The 20,819-nt window shown below is 45.8% G+C and overlaps 1 protein-coding gene across 1 annotated transcript; it reads left to right on the top strand.

Moving 5' to 3' along the window:
• Positions 1–4,124: 4,124 nt before the first annotated feature.
• On the top strand, positions 4,125–5,500 carry LOC146861532 (histone H2A). Its single transcript, XM_085646448.1, has one exon. The coding sequence runs from the start codon at positions 4,219–4,221 to the stop codon at positions 4,654–4,656; it is 438 nt and encodes a 145-aa protein (XP_085502574.1). The 5' UTR covers positions 4,125–4,218; the 3' UTR covers positions 4,657–5,500.
• Positions 5,501–20,819: the final 15,319 nt, after the last annotated feature.

Here is a 20,819-nt window from a genome sequence, read left to right as displayed (position 1 = left end):
AACAATCCTATTTCCTAAACATAACAATGCATTGAGCTCAATGGTAAATTCAGGTTATTTGTAATAAATTACTTTTCAGATTACTTTTGGAATTCCAGGTCTGGCTCCTAGATCCAGCCCTGGGACAATATTCAGAATCAAGTGGTGAAAGTCGACTTAATTACTGTACTGATTTTTAAATAATATTTAGCTATTTCAAAAGTTGACACTTAGAAAATATTTCAAAGAAAACATTCAATGGATCTCTATGGCAAGAAATTCAAGTTGCAGGTAGAGTACTTTATCGTTACTTTTTTAATCCAGGTCTGAGTACCTAGACTCAGCACTGGGGTCTTTATCAGAAACAGGTAAGTAATTACGTTTGCAGAAATGGTACGATTTTAAAAGAATATTTCAAGATTGCAGAAATCAACACTTAGAAGAAATTTCACAGAAAAGCAGTCAATGGTTTCCTATGGGAGAAAATTGGGTTACTGGTAAGTATAGATGCGAGTATTCTTCCGAGCTAGTGCTGGGCACCAAGATCCAGCACTGTGAGCCCACCTGAGAACAGGTGAGTTTTTGCGTTTTTGTCGCTCGGCTGATTTTTAGTGAATATTTGAAGATTTGAAAAGTCCACACTTAAGACGAAATTTCAAGAAAAAGCCAGTCAATGTTACCCTATGTAGAAAATAGAGTTAGCGGTTTTCAGGTAAGTTCTCGACTGGCAAAGGTGGGGTTCTGGGCATAGACTCAGGGGTCCCCCAAGGTCAGATAGGCACAGTTAGTTCACCCTCAGCGGCTCTAGGGCAGCCGGGTGCAGAGAGAGTTAGGCCCAATGTTAGCCTATGAGGAATAGGGGGGCCTGGTTTGGTGGCTGCTGAATAGCGGGCCACGCGGCTGTGGGAGCTGGGCTCCTGGTCACTCACTCAGGGCAAGTGGGGAAGTAGGCTAGTGTAGAGATTGCACTGCCAGGGCCACTCGGGCGGCTGGGTGCAGGGTGCTTTTGAGCCGTCGGGCGCTCAATGGAAATCAATGGGAATGTTCCGGTTAGGAAAAAGGCTGCAAGCTCGGGGACGAGGATGCTTCAGGTGCCACCACCACTTCGAGAGGTAAGTTGGGTAGTTGTAGGTTAGGTGGGTACCCCAGGATTGGGCACAGGGGGACGCAGGGCGCCGCGTGCAGGGGTGCCTTTTGGTGTCGGGAATCTTACCCTCTGATGACCGCGGTTGGGGGGGGCACCTTGTTCCGAGGCTGCAGGCTTCTTCCGGAATGTCGAGGGGGGTCCTTGGGTGCCGGACTCAGGGTCACAGTCGCCGTGAGGTCGTCCTCAGGGTCTTTGTCCACTCCTGCACTGGCCAGGCTTGGCTGGTGCAGAGTGTGCTGGGTTCGCGGTTCCGGGCTGCTGCCAGGGGTTAGAAATAGGTTTCTGAGTAGAGCCTCTACTCATGGGAGTCCCAGGGAATCAGAGTTCAAAGGTAGCCAGGTCCTCCGGGGTTTCTGAGGTTGCTGGCCACAAGAGATGCCGCGCTGGAGCAGGAGCAGGTTCGAGGGTCGACAGGCCGGTAGGGCTGGGGCCAAAGCAGTTGATGTCTTCCTCTTTTTAGCAGCTGCAGGGCAGGTCTTTGTTCTTCTTGCTCTTCTTGTAGTTTCGAATCTGGGATCTGGGGAAGGAAGGTTCAGGGTGCCCCTAAATACTAGATTTAGGGGCGTTACAGGTAGGTGAAGGCCAGGGACCAATGGGTCCTTGTCCTGGGGTGGGTACACCCCCTATCCTGCCTCTCTCCTGTGGGAGGGGGGCAGTAGCCTAATCCTGATAGGGTAGGGCCTCCCATCTTCAAGATGGCGAGAGCCCGGAGATGTGCTTCACCTCGCCTCCCCCACCTGAGGGGTGGGGTGGGCAGGCTGGCACATCCCCTGCCCTTGTATGGGGTTTCCGGCCAAGCTTCCCGCCAGAGTGGGGGGTTGCAGTGGCCTGGGGAAACTCCAAGAGGCGGCATGCCTTTGAAGCTTCCCTTTGCTCATCCTGGGTGAGGAGATTTATCACCTCACCCAGGATGTGCATTGTTGCAGGCCCGGGAGAGCAGGGGCTCTCCCACCCAGGGGTCCAGCAACGTGTCTGCTGTGTGGCAGCCTGGGCAGCCTCAGAGCAGACGTGGATTGTAGGTTAGTTGTAAGGGGGCATCTCTAAGATGCCCTCTGGGGTGCTTGGTACATTAAATCTCACACTGGCATCAGTGTGGGTTTAATGTGCTGAGAAGTTTGATACCAAACTTCCCAGTCTTTAGTGTTGCCATTATGGTGCTGTGGAGCTCGTGTTTGACGAGCTCTCAGCACCATGTACTCTTAAATGGCAGCACTGCACTTACAGTGCCCGGGAATGGACCTGTGTACTGTAGGGGCACAGGGCTCCTGCTCCTGTGCCCACACCATGGGCATAAGGCACCCAGCCAGAGGGGTGACTGACATATGCCTTGGCAGTGTGGGTGTTGGGCATGGCACACAGAGATGTGTGCCATGTCGACTCTTCATTTTGTCCTGCACCCAGACACTCAGCCTGCAAAGGCAGTGTGTGTGTGTAAGGGTACAGGGCCCCTAAGGGTGGCACAAGGAGTGCTGCAGCCCTTAGGGGCCTTCCCTGGTCACAAGGTCCTGGGTACCTAGGGTACCATTTACTAGGGACTGACATGTGGCCAGGGTTTGCCAATTTGGAGTTTGTGTGTTTTAAGGAAGGAACATGGGCCCTGGGCACCTGATTGGCAGGAGTCCAGGGTACACTCAGTCAAAGTACATTCAGCAATTTAGCAAAAAGTGGGGGCATACCATGCAAGAAAGATGGCACTTTCTCACAGTGCCTCTGTGTGGGTGACTTTTTTTGTAGGTGGATCTATGCGTGGGTGGCTGTCTGTGTGTGGGTGGCTCTGTGTGGGTGGCTCTGTGTGTGGGTGGCTCTGTGTGTGTGGGTGGCTCTATTTGTGTGTGGGTGGCTCTATGTGTGGGTGCAAATGCAATAGGTCTCGCATTTGAGTGATTAAGCTATTGACATTGTAAATAACAATGCAGTTTCTTAAATGTTTTAAAAACATAAACAAAAATAATGTCATGAGCAATGCCAATAGCTCTAACTTTAACAATGCCGAGACCGTTGCATTGTAAATCCTTGTTTTACCTCTGGTTTGCTTCCTTACTGCCTGCCTACTATGTAATGCAATTTCCTTCTGTTTTTTATAGTGTGTATGTAAAGCGCTCTGATACCTACGGGTCAAGCTAGCGCTATATAAAACTTTTAAAAAAAAGAATACAAATGTGCTCATCCGCGCCTCAATGGTGAGACTCCTGTATCCCGAACACTATACTGTTTACCCCCATCACGTATTCTCCTCTATACATATTATTTATGCAGTTTTACACAGCACGACCTAGACCAGGAGGTATCCGAGTGCTTTACGTGAGCACCAGTAGCATTACAGACGAACACATTCATTTTTAGGCATGGTTGACTAAGTGATTTGCCCAGAATCACAGTACGTTTGGGTCTCCCACGAGACTAAAAGCGCGTTCCCCAGCTTCAAAGTCGGCCGTTAAACCGCACCCAATGTGCTCATCCGCCCGTAAACGGTGTCAGTCTGACTCGTGTATCTTTGAACACTATACTGTATACGTCCATCAATAAAGAAAAATGTAAAAGTCACTGTTGAAAGTGAAGTTACAGGTAACACACTACGGCGCCGTAAACTGGTGTGTAACAAGCGAGGGCTCTCCGAATGCGTGGGTGCGCATTTATTACATATTTGATAAAACAAGGCAATAATTTACGAAGGTACAGTTCCCCTCCCCCACCAAGAAACTTGCGCGCTCATTTGGGCGCCTCGCCCGAGAGCATTTCTCGTCTGTCTACCTTCTTTTTTTGAAATATTCGCGCGCTAACTGCCGATTGGTTGGGGGATGTCGCGCCTGAAAACATTTCCGGAAGCATTTTCGGTGGCTAAAATGAACATCCAATCACTAACTGACTTCTTCTCCATTGCTGCGCAGACTGATTGGTCAGTATGTATCGCATCCTTAGCACAATGACACGAGAGTGGCTTAGGGGTGGCTAGTCTCCGCCTCTCGACATTACACCCTTCTCCATTGGTCATCAGCCGTGAGACGATTCGCATATATACCGGCAGGTCAGCTCAAAGCTCCAGTATCAGTTGGTGTACTTCTGCTTTGAAGCGTTTTCCACAAATCGCCATCATGTCAGGACGAGGAAAGACCAGCGGCAAGGCTCGCGCTAAGTCCAAGACCCGTTCTTCTCGCGCTGGCCTTCAGTTTCCCGTTGGCCGTGTTCATCGCCTACTTCGCAAGGGCAACTATGCCGAGCGTGTGGGTGCCGGTGCGCCAGTCTACCTGGCTGCTGTCCTCGAGTACCTGACGGCCGAGATCCTCGAGCTTGCAGGTAACGCGGCGCGCGACAACAAGAAGACCCGCATCATCCCCCGCCACCTGCAGCTGGCTGTGCGGAACGACGAAGAGCTCAACAAGCTGCTGGGCGGCGTCACAATCGCACAGGGCGGAGTGCTGCCCAACATCCAGGCCGTACTGTTGCCCAAGAAGACCGCAGCGGCGGCGGCTGCACCCTCTCCGAGCAAAAGCAAAGGCAAGAAGAGCTCCCAGCAGAGCCAAGAGTTCTGAAGATTCCTAGGAGCAGCAAACCGGACAGACGAGAAAGACCCAAAGGCCCTTTTAAGGGCCGCCCAACTATTCATGAAAGAGCTGACTTACTACTAGCGTGAGAGTAATTAAAAGAGATATGCGAATATGGTGGTGTCATTTAATGCGTTTTGTGTCCACGCGCTGCGTCTTTCTTAGCACGTTTCTGGTCTCTTAATCTGCGATTTTCTTCTTTTTGCAGTAGCTCTTGTTATTGAACACGTACTCGATGCCCCACCTAATTTTCTGTCAGTTTCGATGTCCCTATATTCTTTGCCTTTACCAATTTCACCTTTACTAGTTACTCTTTCTCTTCGCCTCACGTTCTGTTTCTCTCCCCCCCCCCCCCCCCCCCAATTGTCTGTTCCAGTCTAGCCTTTTTGGGATGGCTTAGTTTATATCGCCTATCCATTTATATTGGTGTACTTGCTAGCGCGCCTTTACACATGACGTCCCCCCCTAAACTAGTATTTGCTTTACGCCACAACCCTTAAAATTGCTTTCTTACCATACCCCATTTCACCCGTATTGTTCCCGCCAACAGATGCGCCATGCCGCTACTGATTCTCTCTTTCCCCTCCAATCACCCTGACATCTTAAGCGTTTCGGCCCGCATTCCTTTCAACGTTTCTGACCACCCTTGGTCTCTTGTGGCTTACTCATCCGTTCTCTAGTTCTGATTACTGTATGCCCACCGAGCACGCCTCCTCGATACCGCGCATAACTGCGTTCCGTCATGCCGTCAGATTTTTCTCTGCAATATTGCACCGCAATATACTACCATCCGAATCTCCACCATCCGGTCTTCCCTTGGGGACGGCTACATTGAGTCTACTTATTTTCGTGCTGCCCGTCATAACCTGCACCCATTTCCGGCCATGCTTTTTATTAGCCTGCTGTTTACGTCAACACACTACCCTGCACCGCCTGCATTTTATATCCATCTGATATTAGCGTTGTTTTCTGCATCGAGCTTCATTTGGCATTCTGTTCCTTTGTTTACAACATCCCTTTCCTTTCTCCCCATTAAAAGCTGGTCTGCACGTGGTACTTTTTGTTCGTGTGTAGCACCGTACTGCCACTTGCCTCAGTACTGTCAGCCGTATAGCCTAGGTCGCTCGCTCCGTGGGTTTGTTTTGCAGCGGGTAATTGGGGCTAATCTTCGCTCCAAAGTTTTTTTTGATCTGCTACGCCCTTTCAAAACTAGCATTGGCAAAGTCCATATTCCTTGCTCTGGTTCGGAGCCTTTTTTTGTTGGTTTTACAAGCGAATGCTACATAAGGGGAAATTGGACCTAAACGAGGCTGCCGCATGTTTGCCCGAAAAGTAATAACATGTTAAATTCGTGATGTGGCCATTTCACTGCTTGCTGACTTTTTTTCACAAGTCTTTCCGCTATATAGTAGACCATTAAATTGTCAAGGTGTCAAGAATAAATCCCATTAGTAAACACTCAAATTGCAGACCTCTACAAATTGGGATGGTGTCTGATGCAGGCATTACGTAATGAATAGCTTATTCCTTACTTAGCCAACATGAACACAATGCATCTTTTCCATTATCTATGGGTAAGTGTCTGCTTACTGCCTAGATGGATGACCTCTCGCTTCTGATGTAACCATTAGGGTTTACTTGTGGGCAAGCATTTGCTTCCAGTATTCCCAATTGAACCCTAACCCTTTCTGGCAAATCACATCTGGAGCTTCCTAATCCTTTCTGAAACTAGGTAAGGTATACTTTGAACAATTTTCGCACCCTCAGTTTTACATACAAGATTGCCACACGTTTTTACAGTGCATAGGCATTTACAGCGAATGGTAAAGACATGCGTTGTAAATGATTTAAACGCATATATAAGTATTTCACATGCAGGTATAAACCCTATAATAATTTAAGTGTTTAGTTTCCTGTAAAATACTTATTCACATGGTAAATGCATAGGGGCAGATTTATGAGCCCCTTGCGCCACTTTTGCGTCACTTTTAACATGGGAAAAGTGACGCAAAAGTGGCGCAAGGGGCTCATAAATCTGCCCCATAGTCTTTAAACAAAAAAAAAATTAGCAGGTAGGTACCAACGCCTGTCTTGTATACCTATATATTTTTTAATATATGCATATATATATAATTATGTATTTTATGTTTACACTCCTAAATACTTAGGAGTGTCTGTATATATACGTGTGTCCCGTGCTCTCCATGCCACTGGAATCAAGCTATCCTGGCTGAAGAGGGGTGAAACCCTGAAACCGGTCCTAGGATGCTTGTTTTCCAGTCCAGGGAGGACCTGGCTTGGCAGTTCAGACTGGACTTCCCATGAGGCACAGGGTCAAGAATGATTTGCATATGGCTGGGTTCAAACTGGAATGGCATGGTGAGCAAAAAAACGATGGATTTAGGCCCAGATCTCTGTACTGGGGTGAATGTATGTCATTGTTCTGCATTCTGTCCATCAACTTGTTTTTGCAGAGGTCTTGAAGGGACAGGTATGCAAAAAAACCAAGCATTGACATAGCCAATAGGTCTCGCCTTTGGGACCTTATAAGTGTTTAGCCATGCAACAGTTGCGTAACTAAATACTTATAAGGTCCCAAAATCGAGACCTATTGGCTATGCCAAGCGGCCGTGAAAGTGATCACGATTGCGATCGTGATCAACATCAAAGCGGCCGCGAAAGTGAAAGTAATTGCGGTAAAACGGAGCACGCGCACATGCACTGTAGCTCTAGGCTGGCCTGGTAGCACTTTTTGGAGCCCTCTCAATAAGTCTCGCCAGACCAGCGCCTGCGCTGGGTCAGGCGAGACCTAAAAAAGCATTACTTAGTCTTACATTACTCACATCTACATTTTTGAAGCTCCATTTTATCCTAAAACTATTTACAGTTTGTATCAGTCTATATTATTGTGTGTAATGCAAGTATAAAATAACGACTTGCATATTCACAGTGCTTTCTGTCACAGGCTGAGACCTCATGGCACTAAAAATGCACAAGTCACTATTCTACATTGCGTCTATCTGGTGACATACAGACCTCTGCAGTGCATTAAATAAAAGGTGTCATAATGTACTACAGTGCATTTCCCATTGAGTAAATTCATTTTTCATGTAAGCTAAGTGTTATTTTATAGTAGCTACTTGATGGTGAAAGACCAAAAAAACTAACAAAATATTTTGGGGATTTATGAGAGGCTTGTGCTGCCGGAGCGTCACTTTTTCTGAAGCTTTGGCAGCACAAGCGTCTCAATCATATCTATGAGGCTATGCAAAGTCACCCTGCGTGGCTTTGCATGGCCTCATAGATATAGAGTAAGACACAGCAGCGCAAGTCGTTGCGTTGTCTTACACTATGTCAAGTAGACGTTCCATAGGCATTGCAGTGGGTGTTCCCACGCAACACCCATGGATTTTGACACTGCCCCAGATTTGTAAAACCATGTTAAACCTGGGGCAGAGCAAAAACCTTATGCCTCCCACAGCAGGTGTAACAAGGAGAAATGTTTTTATTTTTCCTTGTTTTTCCCCTTTCTATGTGTGCTGCATTCTGCAGCACACCTAAAAAGACACAAACCCCTCTCAGGATTCTTTTTTTGCAGGAAGGTGCCCCTGCTCAAAAACATTCCTGCCTATGTTGGCGTTAGGCAGCAATTTGTGCGCCAACGCAGGGGGAAAGGACAGGAATGCACCATATTTCAAAATAAGGTGCATTCCTGCCCTTTCACATTGGCGGAGGGCAGGGGTACTCATAGTGTGGCCCGGCAAGCCTTTCTTGGCGGCCCGCGGACCTTGCAGACATCATACTGGTGTTTTTTTTAACTGTGTCAGCAAACAGACTGCTCTGTGGGGGCCCGGGGATTCAAGCGATAGTCCGAGTGGAGCTGCTGGGGCGCTAAGAGGTGAAATACAACAAAGCCTTGTTATTATGCAAATGGTCTCTTAAAGACCTGTTAAGTACTCGGGTGGGGCTGTGTGTGCGCCCTGGAAGGGAAGCTGCCTCAGCTGCCACACAAGCGGAGGGGGGAGGTGACAAAGAATGAAAAGAGAACAGCAGGGTGTGAGAGTCGGGTAAGGGGACAGGGTGACAGAGGGCAGTAGGGAGAGACAGAACCAGACAGGGACAGATAGAGACAGATAGAGACAGGCAGAGACAGGGAGAGACAGATAGGCAGAGACAGGGACAGACAGATAGGCAGGGACAGACAGATGGAGGCAGAGAGAGGCAAAGAGGGAGACGGGGAGAGGGAGGGAGAAGGAGGGAGCGGGAGAGAGGGGGAGAGGGAGGAAGACAGAGAGGGGGAGACAGAGGGAGACGGAGAGGGAGGGAGACGGAGGAGGAAGGGAGGCGGAGGAGGGAGATAGAGAGATATGCGTATGCCGGGCTCGGTGGACAAAGGTGTCCGCTGCAGGGACCTGTGTTCCACCTCATGGTCACAGTTTTTTTTTTTGTTGCTCTTGCCCCGCCCCCAAGGTGCGGCCCTCGGCCACAAACCACACTGTAAATTTGGCCCCCAAGAGAAAGTTTGTGAGTACCCCTGGCGTAGGGCAACTCAGCAAGAAGGCATGCAGCGCTGCCCTACGTCAATGCCTCATAAATGAGGCCCTTTGTTTTAGCCACAGCTTTGACCACGCCCATTGACATTTGGTTTTCTAAACACTGTTTAATTTATTTACTCAATGTAAAAAGGATTTGATGTGGGATTGGGGGCGGTTATGGTTGTTGATAGTTGGCAATGAACAGGAGGACCAATTTCTAGAAATTTTTGTCAGGAGAGGGTCCTTACGCTTAAGAATTTTTGCCGAGCGTCTCTGCATCAAAATGTTTGAAGACCTCTGTGCTACGGACTGCGCAGCAGTTTGGTGCTTGAATGGCATAAATTCTACTTGAGTACAAGAAAATACTTTAATAGCAGGTAATTACGCTGCAAGCCTAAGGGACATCTCCCACACGTACATTTAAAAACTTGTTAATGAGAAACCAATTGGTACTATGCACCAACAATCCAAAATGGTGCAAGAGATACATTTGGCAACGAATCCCAACTTAAAAGAAGCTACTGCAATACTTGAGACAGAACATACTATAGGTTGGATCAAAGCAATGGGGAGCGCATTCAGCAATATAGGTGAAACTACCAGGATAAAGGGTTTTAGATGTATTTTTTAAAAAAAGCACACAACAGAAGATTAATGTGGGTGAGAATAGTGGTAAAATCATGGTTAGGAATAACAGGTGTGAAAGTTTGGGATATGAAAAGAATCCACTTGGTAAGTTAATCAAAAGTATTTTTTTGCCAAACAAGACGGGAGTAGCCAACACTGAACCGTCCCATTACAAGATCCAACCGTCTCTGCTCCCGCACCGATACATACTAAATAGTGCAACATGCTTAGCTAACAAATGTACAGGAAGTGTGGTAAACAGCCATTATGTGATTGTGCATAGAAGTGGATGAAGTGATGGAAGGTATGAAATAAATTGTTTTGCAAGCCAGTGAGGTGAAAGACAAATATGTAAAGGTTGTTTTGCCTGTGGGTGACAATGAGGTGGGGTGGAAAGTCGGGACACTACCAACAGTTTCAGGAGCACCTTTATTGGCAATAGAATGAGGAGAATGGTTTTTGTGGATGAGAAAAACTACTGGAACTAGACATTATTCCAGGTAGGTATGGTAAGACCTAGATTGACTTGACTGGCTTTAGATAGATAAAACCTATGTCCAAACGTAGATACAGTAGGTAAAGTATGTGGCCAAAACATGCATCAATTTGTTGGAATGGAGACATCACAGAGATTACGGCACATTGCTTAATCCCAATGTTGCAGAACAAGTAATACTGGTTCGCCATTAGGGGCTTGACGAAGATACACTAAGAAGTTTCCAGAGGGTGTTTGAGGAGAGACTTGAAGTGCTGGAAAGGTTTTAACATAAGAGCACTGAAAAACGGGGGCAAACGTGGTGGTCCAAACTGTCCGGTCTTAATGTTACAACCATGAAATGAAGCGCTGGAAAGGTGGAAACAGACTGGAATTATCTTGTAGCTACTCAAGTCTGGGATAAAAGTACTAGGATGCGTGTGGATCTCCATAACTGAATAATAACGTAGGTATACAGGCAAGTGCCTCATATATCAGACACAATCGCAGTTTTGAGTGCAGCTCAGACCCTTCAGTTTGGACTTCTTCACTGCATCAGTAAGTTTTATTACACAAATATTCCACTGACTGCCTTTGTGGCAGTTTCTAACCAATTCGTCAGGAGTACTTGAACAGTAAGCTAACGCTTCCAGATAGAGGCCAGACAAAAAATGTAGACTCTGGACTGGTAAACAGCGTTTATAACAACTTTTTTCCCGCAGGGAATCACAACGCGGTCGTTACAACGACCGCGTTGTGATTCCGCATAGCATTACTCCGCAAGTCGGAGCAACGACTTGCGGGGTGGGGGGGAGGTGTTGGTTTTATAATCCCACACCTTCCCAACTGTCCGCACAGGCTGGAGTTGAATAGTAAATTATACTATTCCAACATCCAGCGCCCCCCCTCCGCAAGTCGTTGTTCCGACTTGCGGAGTAATGGTATGCAGAAACGCAGTCGTTGTAACAACCGTGTTGTGATTCCCTGCAGAAAAAAAGAATGCGGGATAAGGAGGCTTATTCCTCTGGACTACATCTGCAACAATGGGATACAAGTCTTGTACGCACCAGTCCAGCCATCTCGTCCAAGCCGATCTGTACCTCTTTACTGTGTTGTCTGCCCAGACTTTGGACAAGAGGTTCTCAATTTGTCTCAAAAAGACCAGGATGTGTCATTGTTGCCTGCAATCCGCCATGCCAACAGGCGTAGGGAGCTGTCCGTCACCGGCGAAGCATGTGATTCGGGTCAAGAAGAAGCAATTGAAACCGGGGAAGAACTGAGGACCAAACTTGCGAGCTCAAGAAAAGAGTGACCAGGACCACCTCAAATGAGTACCTGTGGGCAGGCATATGCCACAGCACGTTAAGGAAGAGCGATGACAAAGGTGCTGGAATAAGTTATTATTAGTTATATTATTATTCTTTGTTCTTATTGTGAACCAAAATACCTAGGAAGAACATTGCTTGTTTAACTTAGTCCAGCACCTTTGTCGTCATTCTTCCTGAACGTGCTGTAGCATATACCTGCCCATAGGTACTCACTTTTTATTTAACCTCTATACAGCAGACTTGGGGGGAGCTCTGAAAGAGGCAAATCTAGTTCCACCGAGACTGGACACGGTGAGATTGGCAACTCTTCAGTACGCAGACGATACTGTAATGATGGATCACACAAGGGTGGGCCTCCAAAGAGCATTAAAAGTTGGGGAAGTATAATAAGGAAAATCACTTGACAGTCCACCAGAGTAACACAAAGATAATGATATTTGGCAGTTATCCCCACAAAAAACAAGCAGTCTAGAATTTCGGAGATCACCAAATAGGGACCACCACAGCCTATAATTATCTTGGTGTTTGGCTACACGAGAGGGCAACACTGGCAACTCATATAAAACACTTAACTGCCAAAACCAACAGTGTAATTTTAACAATGAGACGCTTAAGCCAACACTTGTCCAGCCCAACAGAGGACCCCATGTTGAGGGTCCATAAGGCAAAATTATTCCCGGGCATTAATTACGGCCATATGGCATTTTCAGGAGCCTTAGACAAACTTATAGCAGCAGCTCAGGTCAAAGCCCACAAGATTGTGTTGCAAGTACCCAGGCATGCAAGGAACATCAGGTTACGTTTGGAATTGGGGCTCTGTAGACCTGAACTGGCCCTCCAGGGGGACCTAATTAAGTATTATATCAGAGTCCTTAAACCCTGTATAACTGTCTCAAACATCATTTGGTAACAATATTCAGAGAAGAGGACTCCCCCTGGCATATCAAGTTGGACAAAGCAAACGGGACCTTAAACATCGAATCCAACAGTCTGTCTCTACCAGACATCCCGCATACGACCTGGTCAAATATCAAACGGCAAGTCCACTCTATTTCGCATGAAAAGTGCAACACCACCTGAACACCTGGCAAGAATTTCCTGCTCGGTAAATATGTAATAGTCTATGCCTAATCGCTGTTAAAATGTAATCCTGAGTGAATTTGCTATTTATATATATGTATGTATAACTCTAACCACTAGTATATGTATTAGACCTTTGTACTTACTACCACTCCTATGTGATTTCAGAGTTTATCTGTTTGTATCTCTTCCTTGAGTGACTTTACAACTTGTACATTTGCAATTTTTCCCTCCTTTCACTCTACTTGTATATTTGCAACATTTTTTTTTCTGTTTGTATCTCTTATGTAACTCATGTAATCCAAAATCCTTATGTAATGCAACTGGTTCTTTTGTAAAGCGCTCTGACACCTTCGGGTAATGTTCACGCTATATAAAATCGCATTAAATAAAATAAAAGGATCTCACAGCACTTTGCCAAAACACCCTCACGATGGCGCTGGACGAATCTTATACCATGGGGAAAGCTCAACAATACCTACGGGAAGCACTAGGGGCCCAGGCTCCCAGGAAAAACCTCTTTATGAGGCTAACGGCCCTTAGAACTGCAAACTTTAATCCAGCATGGGCGCAAGCAGACAGAGCCGTTTCTTGTCGTCTATGCAACTACCAAAGGGAATCCATCTATTATGTTGCTGCCCCAAATTGACCAGCGGACGACAAATGCTGCTATGCCCCATTTTAAGAGACCTCGGCATCAGAACGTGCAAGGAGGCATCAGATTGGTGCCTTTCGGAAACAAAACCCACTACCTCGCAAGAGCGGCAAAATGTGTTCAGCAGATCAGACAGGCCTTAGATGCAAGTGTATAAATGACTTTCCACAATCTCTTGAATTTCAGAGACTGATTAATGGGCCAATAAGGTGCCGGCACAACATCCATGGGCAAAGAAGAGTTAGCCCGCCACTCCATGAGTTTTGATTTGAACATTGCTTCAATATGAATTAAATCCCCCGGATCAAAGGCAATATGGACTTTGCAACACAAGATTGACTATTGGAAACGAGATTTTAAAGCTGACGGGACGGTTGGGGAGCGGGGCGGCGTGGGTGGGCATCAATTTTAGCTTTTTTACTGTAATGATTTTAAATAATCAAACGGTTAACGATAAATCAATCAATCAATACACAGGTACTCACTTGAGCTGAGACCCTGGTAATCATTGAAAACAGTAGAAACGCATAGCCCCTTTCCTGTGTCCAATCTTGAAGTAAGGTATCCATTGACAGAGTCATGGAATCCGGTCTCCAGTTGAAAAGGTCCAGACAGGTGGCGGACAGGTCCAATGAGAAGGGACCCTGCCTGCCATACAACCTGGAGAAGACCCCCTCAGATCCAGCTTCCTGCATCCATTTTAATACATGTGAGTTTTTTAATTTATTTGGGTTATATATATATTTTTTAAGAAAAACGTGTGTGGGGGGGTAGTGCTTCCAGTTTAGTATTCATGTATGTTATATGCTTGCCACATTTACACTGTATTCTGGAAACTTGGGGGCGAGGGATTCTAAAAGGTGGTGGGATCAACTTTGGTATTAAAAAGTTGGTCGTTGAGATTTGAAGATGTAGCTCCCTTCCATCTTACAGGTGTGGTTGTTAATGAAATAAACCATTTCAATGTAAACAGTGTGAAAGCCGATTTTACAAAGTGCTGTACCACATTGAAAGCCTTACCCAGCCCCAGAAATGTTTTAATCGTCATTGACTTCAATGGGGATAGCCCTCTAAAAACATTAATTCTCCCCACCACAGAGACTCAAGAGTTTGAGGGACACGTAAAGCGCTCATCTGGGAAGATCTCTAACATTAGGAGGGATAGTGTCTGCAATTTTCAAAACAAAACTGCTGCAGGTTATCCTATCCATTCGGTGTTCGTCAGACAACAGGTCACATATGGCTAGGTCTCTTGAGCCCCTTTTAGGTCGAGTCTAGCGCAGCGCGCATGTGCTGCTTTATGGGAGCCTTCTTGTGAGCATTCCAAACTTTTCCGTGTTTGTCGGACTCCTCCCACAGATTGGATTGGCCTTTGCGTGTGTCTTTCAATAATGAAAGCACGCAAATAGCCAAAGGCGGGTGCATGTCCCACCTCTTCTCCAAAGGTTCATTCCCATGGCGTTTTGCTCTCAGGAGCGAGCAGCGGTGCGCAGGCTGGCAGCTGCATTCCTCCTTTGTCGTGGATCAGGTTACTAATTAAACAAAGCGTGGTCGCTTTCACTTTAGCGGCCGCGCTTGTTTATTTAGTTATGGTCTTGTCACAGGGCCATTTACTGTCGCTAGCGTAGATTGTAATCAGATGCAGAGACGCTCTAGTTGTAGTTGTAATGGCCTGGCAAGCACAGCTGACTGCTTTTTGCATTTCTCCGGCTCGTGTTTATTAGCGCCGCTGTTTGGATTGAGTTTGAAGATCATGACTTATGGCACAAATTGCTTATGTGCCCGGACTAATGGCTTTGTTTAGGAATAAGAAGGGCTGAAGGCTGCGCGCATAAACCTGCAAGTGTAATATTTTCGTTAAGGGCCAGCGCGTGCAGAGAAAACCATCCAGCGCCCCTCCCCACCACAAACACACATCTGAAGTATTTGTGCAGTGCAGCAGCTGAGGTAAATGGGCTTGTCAACAATATTCAGGTGTTTCTGGGCTAAATAAAGGCTATACGATTCAGCAGCATAGCCCTCGTCTCTACCCGCAGAGTACTCTGTCCGCAGGACTACATCATTTGTGGCTGTGTTGTCCCCATGCAAATTATGAAGCCGGGAATACATCTTTTTAGTGCTTGAAAAACTCTGAAAGAAATACAAAGATCTTTTTGGAGAAAAAAAAATCTAATTTTGTGATAGTTCATACGAGTAAACGATTTGCCTACCGTGACCATCAAAAAGTAGGTTTGCTTGTTTAATTCCTTTTCTGTGGATGCCATAATCCCAATACAAAAGTAAAAAAGGTGCCATGGTACCATGAATTTGTACTGCCGGAGGGAACTGATGGACTAATCTAACCCAATAACTGTTGCAAGAAAGTCAGAGGATATTAACCATTATATAGCCCCACACATTGTGTTTCTTTTTATATTTTAGGTTGTATTTTTAGGCAAAAAAATTGATGCATTAGCAGTCGAGACTAGCTAAATCTTCAGTTCATATATGACCACTTACTATCATGTAATATCCAAAATGCATGACTTATTTTCGTTTAAAAATGAAGTTGAACAACTCTTCCTGAAGCTCACACCTCGATGCAGAATCGCCCGAAGGGTGTGGTGGTTGCTGAAACAGCAGCTCATGAGGGACACTGCTGCAGACCCGTCCTCCACCTTAGAACAGCCACCGGTCCGTCATAACTCAATCCCCCAGCATAGATCTATTTGCCGAGCATTTGATAAATTGAGGATTGTGTGGTCATTTAGGGGTATGTACTCTGAAATCAAGATTATAATGCTTGGACCGTGCCGTAATGAGCAGTAGGAGCCCGGCTCCCCTGCTTTACTTGAAGACCTATAAACCACTTAACCCGTGAATACATGTGTGACCTTTGGGGTCATTGAGGGAGAGTAAGGTTGACCGACAATGTGCTGCAATACAAGTGGGACACAGTGGCTACTATACAAGATTGGTTATCTCTGCCCTAGCAGCTGACAGCAGGTATGTGGCCACCGCACACAACCTTTCCCAGAATCCTTCTCATGTGCACCGGCTCATTAAAGTGTCCTTGTGTAACGTAACTAGTGCTCATGTAAAGCGCTCCAAAACCTTTGGGTCGAGTTTGCGCTCTATAGCAGCAGCTACATTGCTCTACAACATACCTTAAAAACATTGCCAATATCTCTGGCTAAACACTTATAAGGTTCCAAAGGCGAGACCTATTGGCTATGCCAATGCTTGTTCTGGTACTTATCAACGTTTATTTTGATTTTTCTCCTGCGTCCCCTTGTTTTAGATTTTATCCACCGACCCCCATAGTTTAGGTTTGCTTCCCGCTGATCCTGTTGCCTATTTGTCTCCATACCCTTAGTCAGGCTTAGTGTTTCCATGTTCCTTTATTTGCGGGCGCATCCACGCAACTTTAGCTTTTCTCTTTTTTCTCCCTCTCCGCGCCAGCAACATGCCACTTTTCGATAATGCAACTGGTGCTCATGTAAAGCGCTCTGATACCTTTAAGTCGAGTTCGCGCTATAAAAAAACTACAAAAAATATATGTGTATAGTCTTTCCCTGCCCCCAGTTTAGTTTTAAATGCCTATTTGTGCGTTGCCCGCTCTTTTCCATGAAGCTTACAGCAGTCTCCGCCCCACAAAGTGGCTTTTGTCTTTTTACCCTCGCCCTGCTCCTTCCACGCCTCCAGGCAGTCAGTTGCGTCATCAGATTTTCAAAAAGTGCACGTGGTAAATGGAGTTTTTAGGTCTCGCCTGACCCAGCGCATGCGCTGGCCTGGTGAGACTTTTTGTGAGGGCTCAAAAAAATGCTACCATGGCCAGCCTAGAGCTACAGTGCATGTGCGCGGGCGCGCGCTTAGGAGCAGAGGCTGGCAAACCTCGTCATGCTCATTAAGCGCCCGCGATCACTTACACTTTCGCGCGCGATCACTTTCGCGGCACCCCTTTGATGTTCTTGTTCAAGGAACATCAAAGAACATGTTGTGTTAATGCTTTGCTGTGCCCGTTTGACTTACAATGTGCTTTCTCTTTCCACAAACTCGATGTTTGTGTTCCTTTATTTTGAGATGCTTTTAGTATTACTGTTTTGTGACTTAAAGATCATTAAGGAAATGTTACTGTGAAACTGGATAACGTTCACCGTGTTTATTTCTTGCACCATTCAGGGAGTCCTTTTGTTGGCGCTTTTATGAGGACATGATGAGGAAGCTGGAAACTTTTGGCACATTCTCTTTAAAAGCACAGCATTTTGGCGACTGGTTAATCGATTAGACCTATGTAGCGCTTTAGATCTCAAAGCGCTATGGTGGGTGCAGCAGTTACAACTCATGAAATATGGGGTGCAACTCACAAGGAGGGGGCAGGTTTGAGTGCACATTGGCTGCAATCGAACTCTTAAGTTGATGGGCTGTGTGTATCCATTATCAGCACTCAGTCTTCGCTAAGTGATCTTGTTTGTTTTGCTGTTGTGTTAATGCTTTGCTGCGCCCGTTTGACTTACAACGTGCTTTCTCTTTCCACAAACTCGATGTTTGTGTTCCTTCATTTTGTGATGCTTTTAGTATTACTGTCACATACACAACCACATGCACAACCACACACACAACCACACAGACACAACCACACACAACCACACACACAACCCCACACACACAACCACACACAAACACACACACAAACCCCACTCACACACATAACAACCACACACAACCACACCCACACACCCACACCTACAACCACACCCACAACCACATACACACACACCACACAACCACACACACAACCACACACACAACCACACACACACACACACACACACACACACACACACACACACAACCACATACACACACACACACACACACACACACACACACACACACACAACCACATACACACACACAACCACATACACACACACAACCACATACACACACAACCACACACACACACACACACACACAACCACACCAAGCATTGCCAATAGGTCTCGCCTTTGGGACCTTATAAGTGTTTAGCCATGCAACAGTTGATGTGGTTGCACCAAGGATATTGTGCTGCATAACTAAATACTTAGATGGTCCCAAAAGCGAGACCTATTGGCTATGCTAATGCTTGTTTTTTTTGTGGTACTGTGTTATATAATGCGAACTTGGGGTATAGTTGTATTACAGATGGACACTTTCTTTAATTTTTAGGTATGGGGAGATTAAGAGATTGACCCGGAATCACAAGATGTTTGAGTGTCCAGCAAGACTCAAACCTGGTTTCCCTGCTTTAAAGTTGGCCGTCAAGCCAAACCGCCGGGAGGAATGGAGAAGTGGGGAGCTGAAAGAGGGAGCCGAGCCTCAGACGCACACACTGCTGGGGAAGGGGGGGCTCCTTAGACTTTTAGTCTCTTTGTTGGGAGGGTCACGCCCAATCACTGCTTCAAACTGGGCAGAAGGTACCCGTGCTCGCTTCAAGATGACAGAAAGGGGAACACGTGTTGTAAGATACCACACACCTAAACTGCCTCGCTGGTTAGAAAGAAGGGGGAACACCCCCATCCTTCTTAATACGTGATGAAAAGCCCCCTCGCACATGGAGCGAGTGTGAAGGGTATCGCCGCTTAACCACTACCCCCGAAAGAAATTTTAAGTGAAGATCCCCACGTCAACATCGCATCGAAAGTGTAAAACATGACGCGTTCAATTTACGAGGGAACCGGAAAGAGGGCCCATTGGAACTTTGAGGGGGTAAAGGCATCTTCTACACGCACGGAACCTCCAGAACTTCACCGAGACCAACAAGTATCTTCTAGGGGCCTGAGAAGAAGAGAACCTGCTTCTTGGCGTAATAAAAGGAGACCCCCAAAACGCTTCTGATGGAGCAGGGTTTTTACTCTAAAACCGAATACCTGTTTCATTTTCATATGTTCTAATTAAAAGTACTACTGATTAATTATTAATAATTAAGTTTGTCGAATGTTGTCTAATCAACCTTATTAACAAGAGAATTACACGTGGGAATGCTATTGCATGGCTAAATAACAAGTGAACTAAGTTGGTGAGCAAACTGACAGAAAACGATGTTGCTTATGTGATGTTGTGATGTTTTGCGCTTTTAATTAATATGCATTAATTGCTTTTAATGTCGCAAATGGCTAGATAAATACACACACATAAGGGTATTAGCAGGGGAATAACACTGTTTAATCATTTCTATGCAGTAATTCTGTTTTATGTCTATTTTGCTTAAAGTTGTCCATTGTGGCCTACCACAAAATGGCCACCACCCGCAGCCTGCATTGGAGTTGCTAGAAATTTACAGAAAGGCTTCACTCTGCCTGTGACCTTGCACCTCCGATGAACTGAAAAGCCATAAGCATGATGACAAGTCTGGGACATCTGCCTAAAAGCCCCTGAAAGACGGAAAAGCTGATACAAACTTGTAATGAACTCACAATTGAAACAAATTCACCTAGTAGAGACATCCGTAGATGTTGCAAATTAGCCATGGACGTTCAATTCTGCTATTCATTATTTGGGACAATCTATGTGTGAGAACCTCCCGTATAATATCGAAAAAGTACCAAGATGACATTATTTCCGCCATTCATCCGTTCTGAATAAAGAAATGTAACTTTATAACATGTAAATTTTAGTATAAATACGAGTAGACTAGAGAGGTCTAGCGCCACTTCTTCCCGAGCTGATGATGCGAGGTCCCTATGCTGACGGAGAGGACGATGACTCTACATGACAACAGAAGACTCTAAATCTTCTACAGAGGACCGGTTCTGACTTAGGATCTGACATTTAGACAGAATAGGTAATTATGAGAGAATGAATTTTGCATTTAATTGGATTTTCATGAAATTTTAGATAAATGAACAATCTGTTTGAATTTCTGTCTCGGGTGATTATTTCTGGTCATGTTTATTGATTTTATTGTGTATTCTTTGAAATGTATTTTGCTAGATCCACAGCAATCAGCTGGTCGCATTGACCTCAAAGTACAGGCAGATTAGACAGAGCATATGTAAGAAGGTGCTTCTCCTTTACAGGGCACGGAGAGTGTGATTTAGGGTGAATGTTGGTGTAATGGGCCCCACCAGCGTATGATGTGTGTATGCGTGTGTGACTGTGAAATCATTCCGTCCGTGGTAGTAGAGGGGATTCGGAGGCTCTGATCTGCACCAGTTTCATGGTAGCAGAATGATGGTTAGCTATTGTCTTGATCTAGCAAAATTGCGTGTATATAGGCTTGTTGATTATTGATTGATATTTGTACTAACACTATATGTTGAAGTCGTGTTGAGTTCTATGTATTGTGAACGGCTTCTGGGATGTAGGAAGTCGGTGACAGTTCCTTAGTAGAGCAGAGGGAGTGTTGCTCTCGGAAAAAGGCGGGATTGTTGGCCCTGTATGCAGACAGGGGAAAAACGTGTGACAATTGAAGTTGCGCGTCGCAT

Source organism: Triturus cristatus, chromosome 3_1, assembly GCF_964204655.1.
Source record: "Triturus cristatus chromosome 3_1, aTriCri1.1, whole genome shotgun sequence".
NCBI lineage: Eukaryota > Metazoa > Chordata > Amphibia > Caudata > Salamandridae > Triturus > Triturus cristatus.
This window is presented reverse-complemented; position numbering and strand designations above follow the sequence as displayed.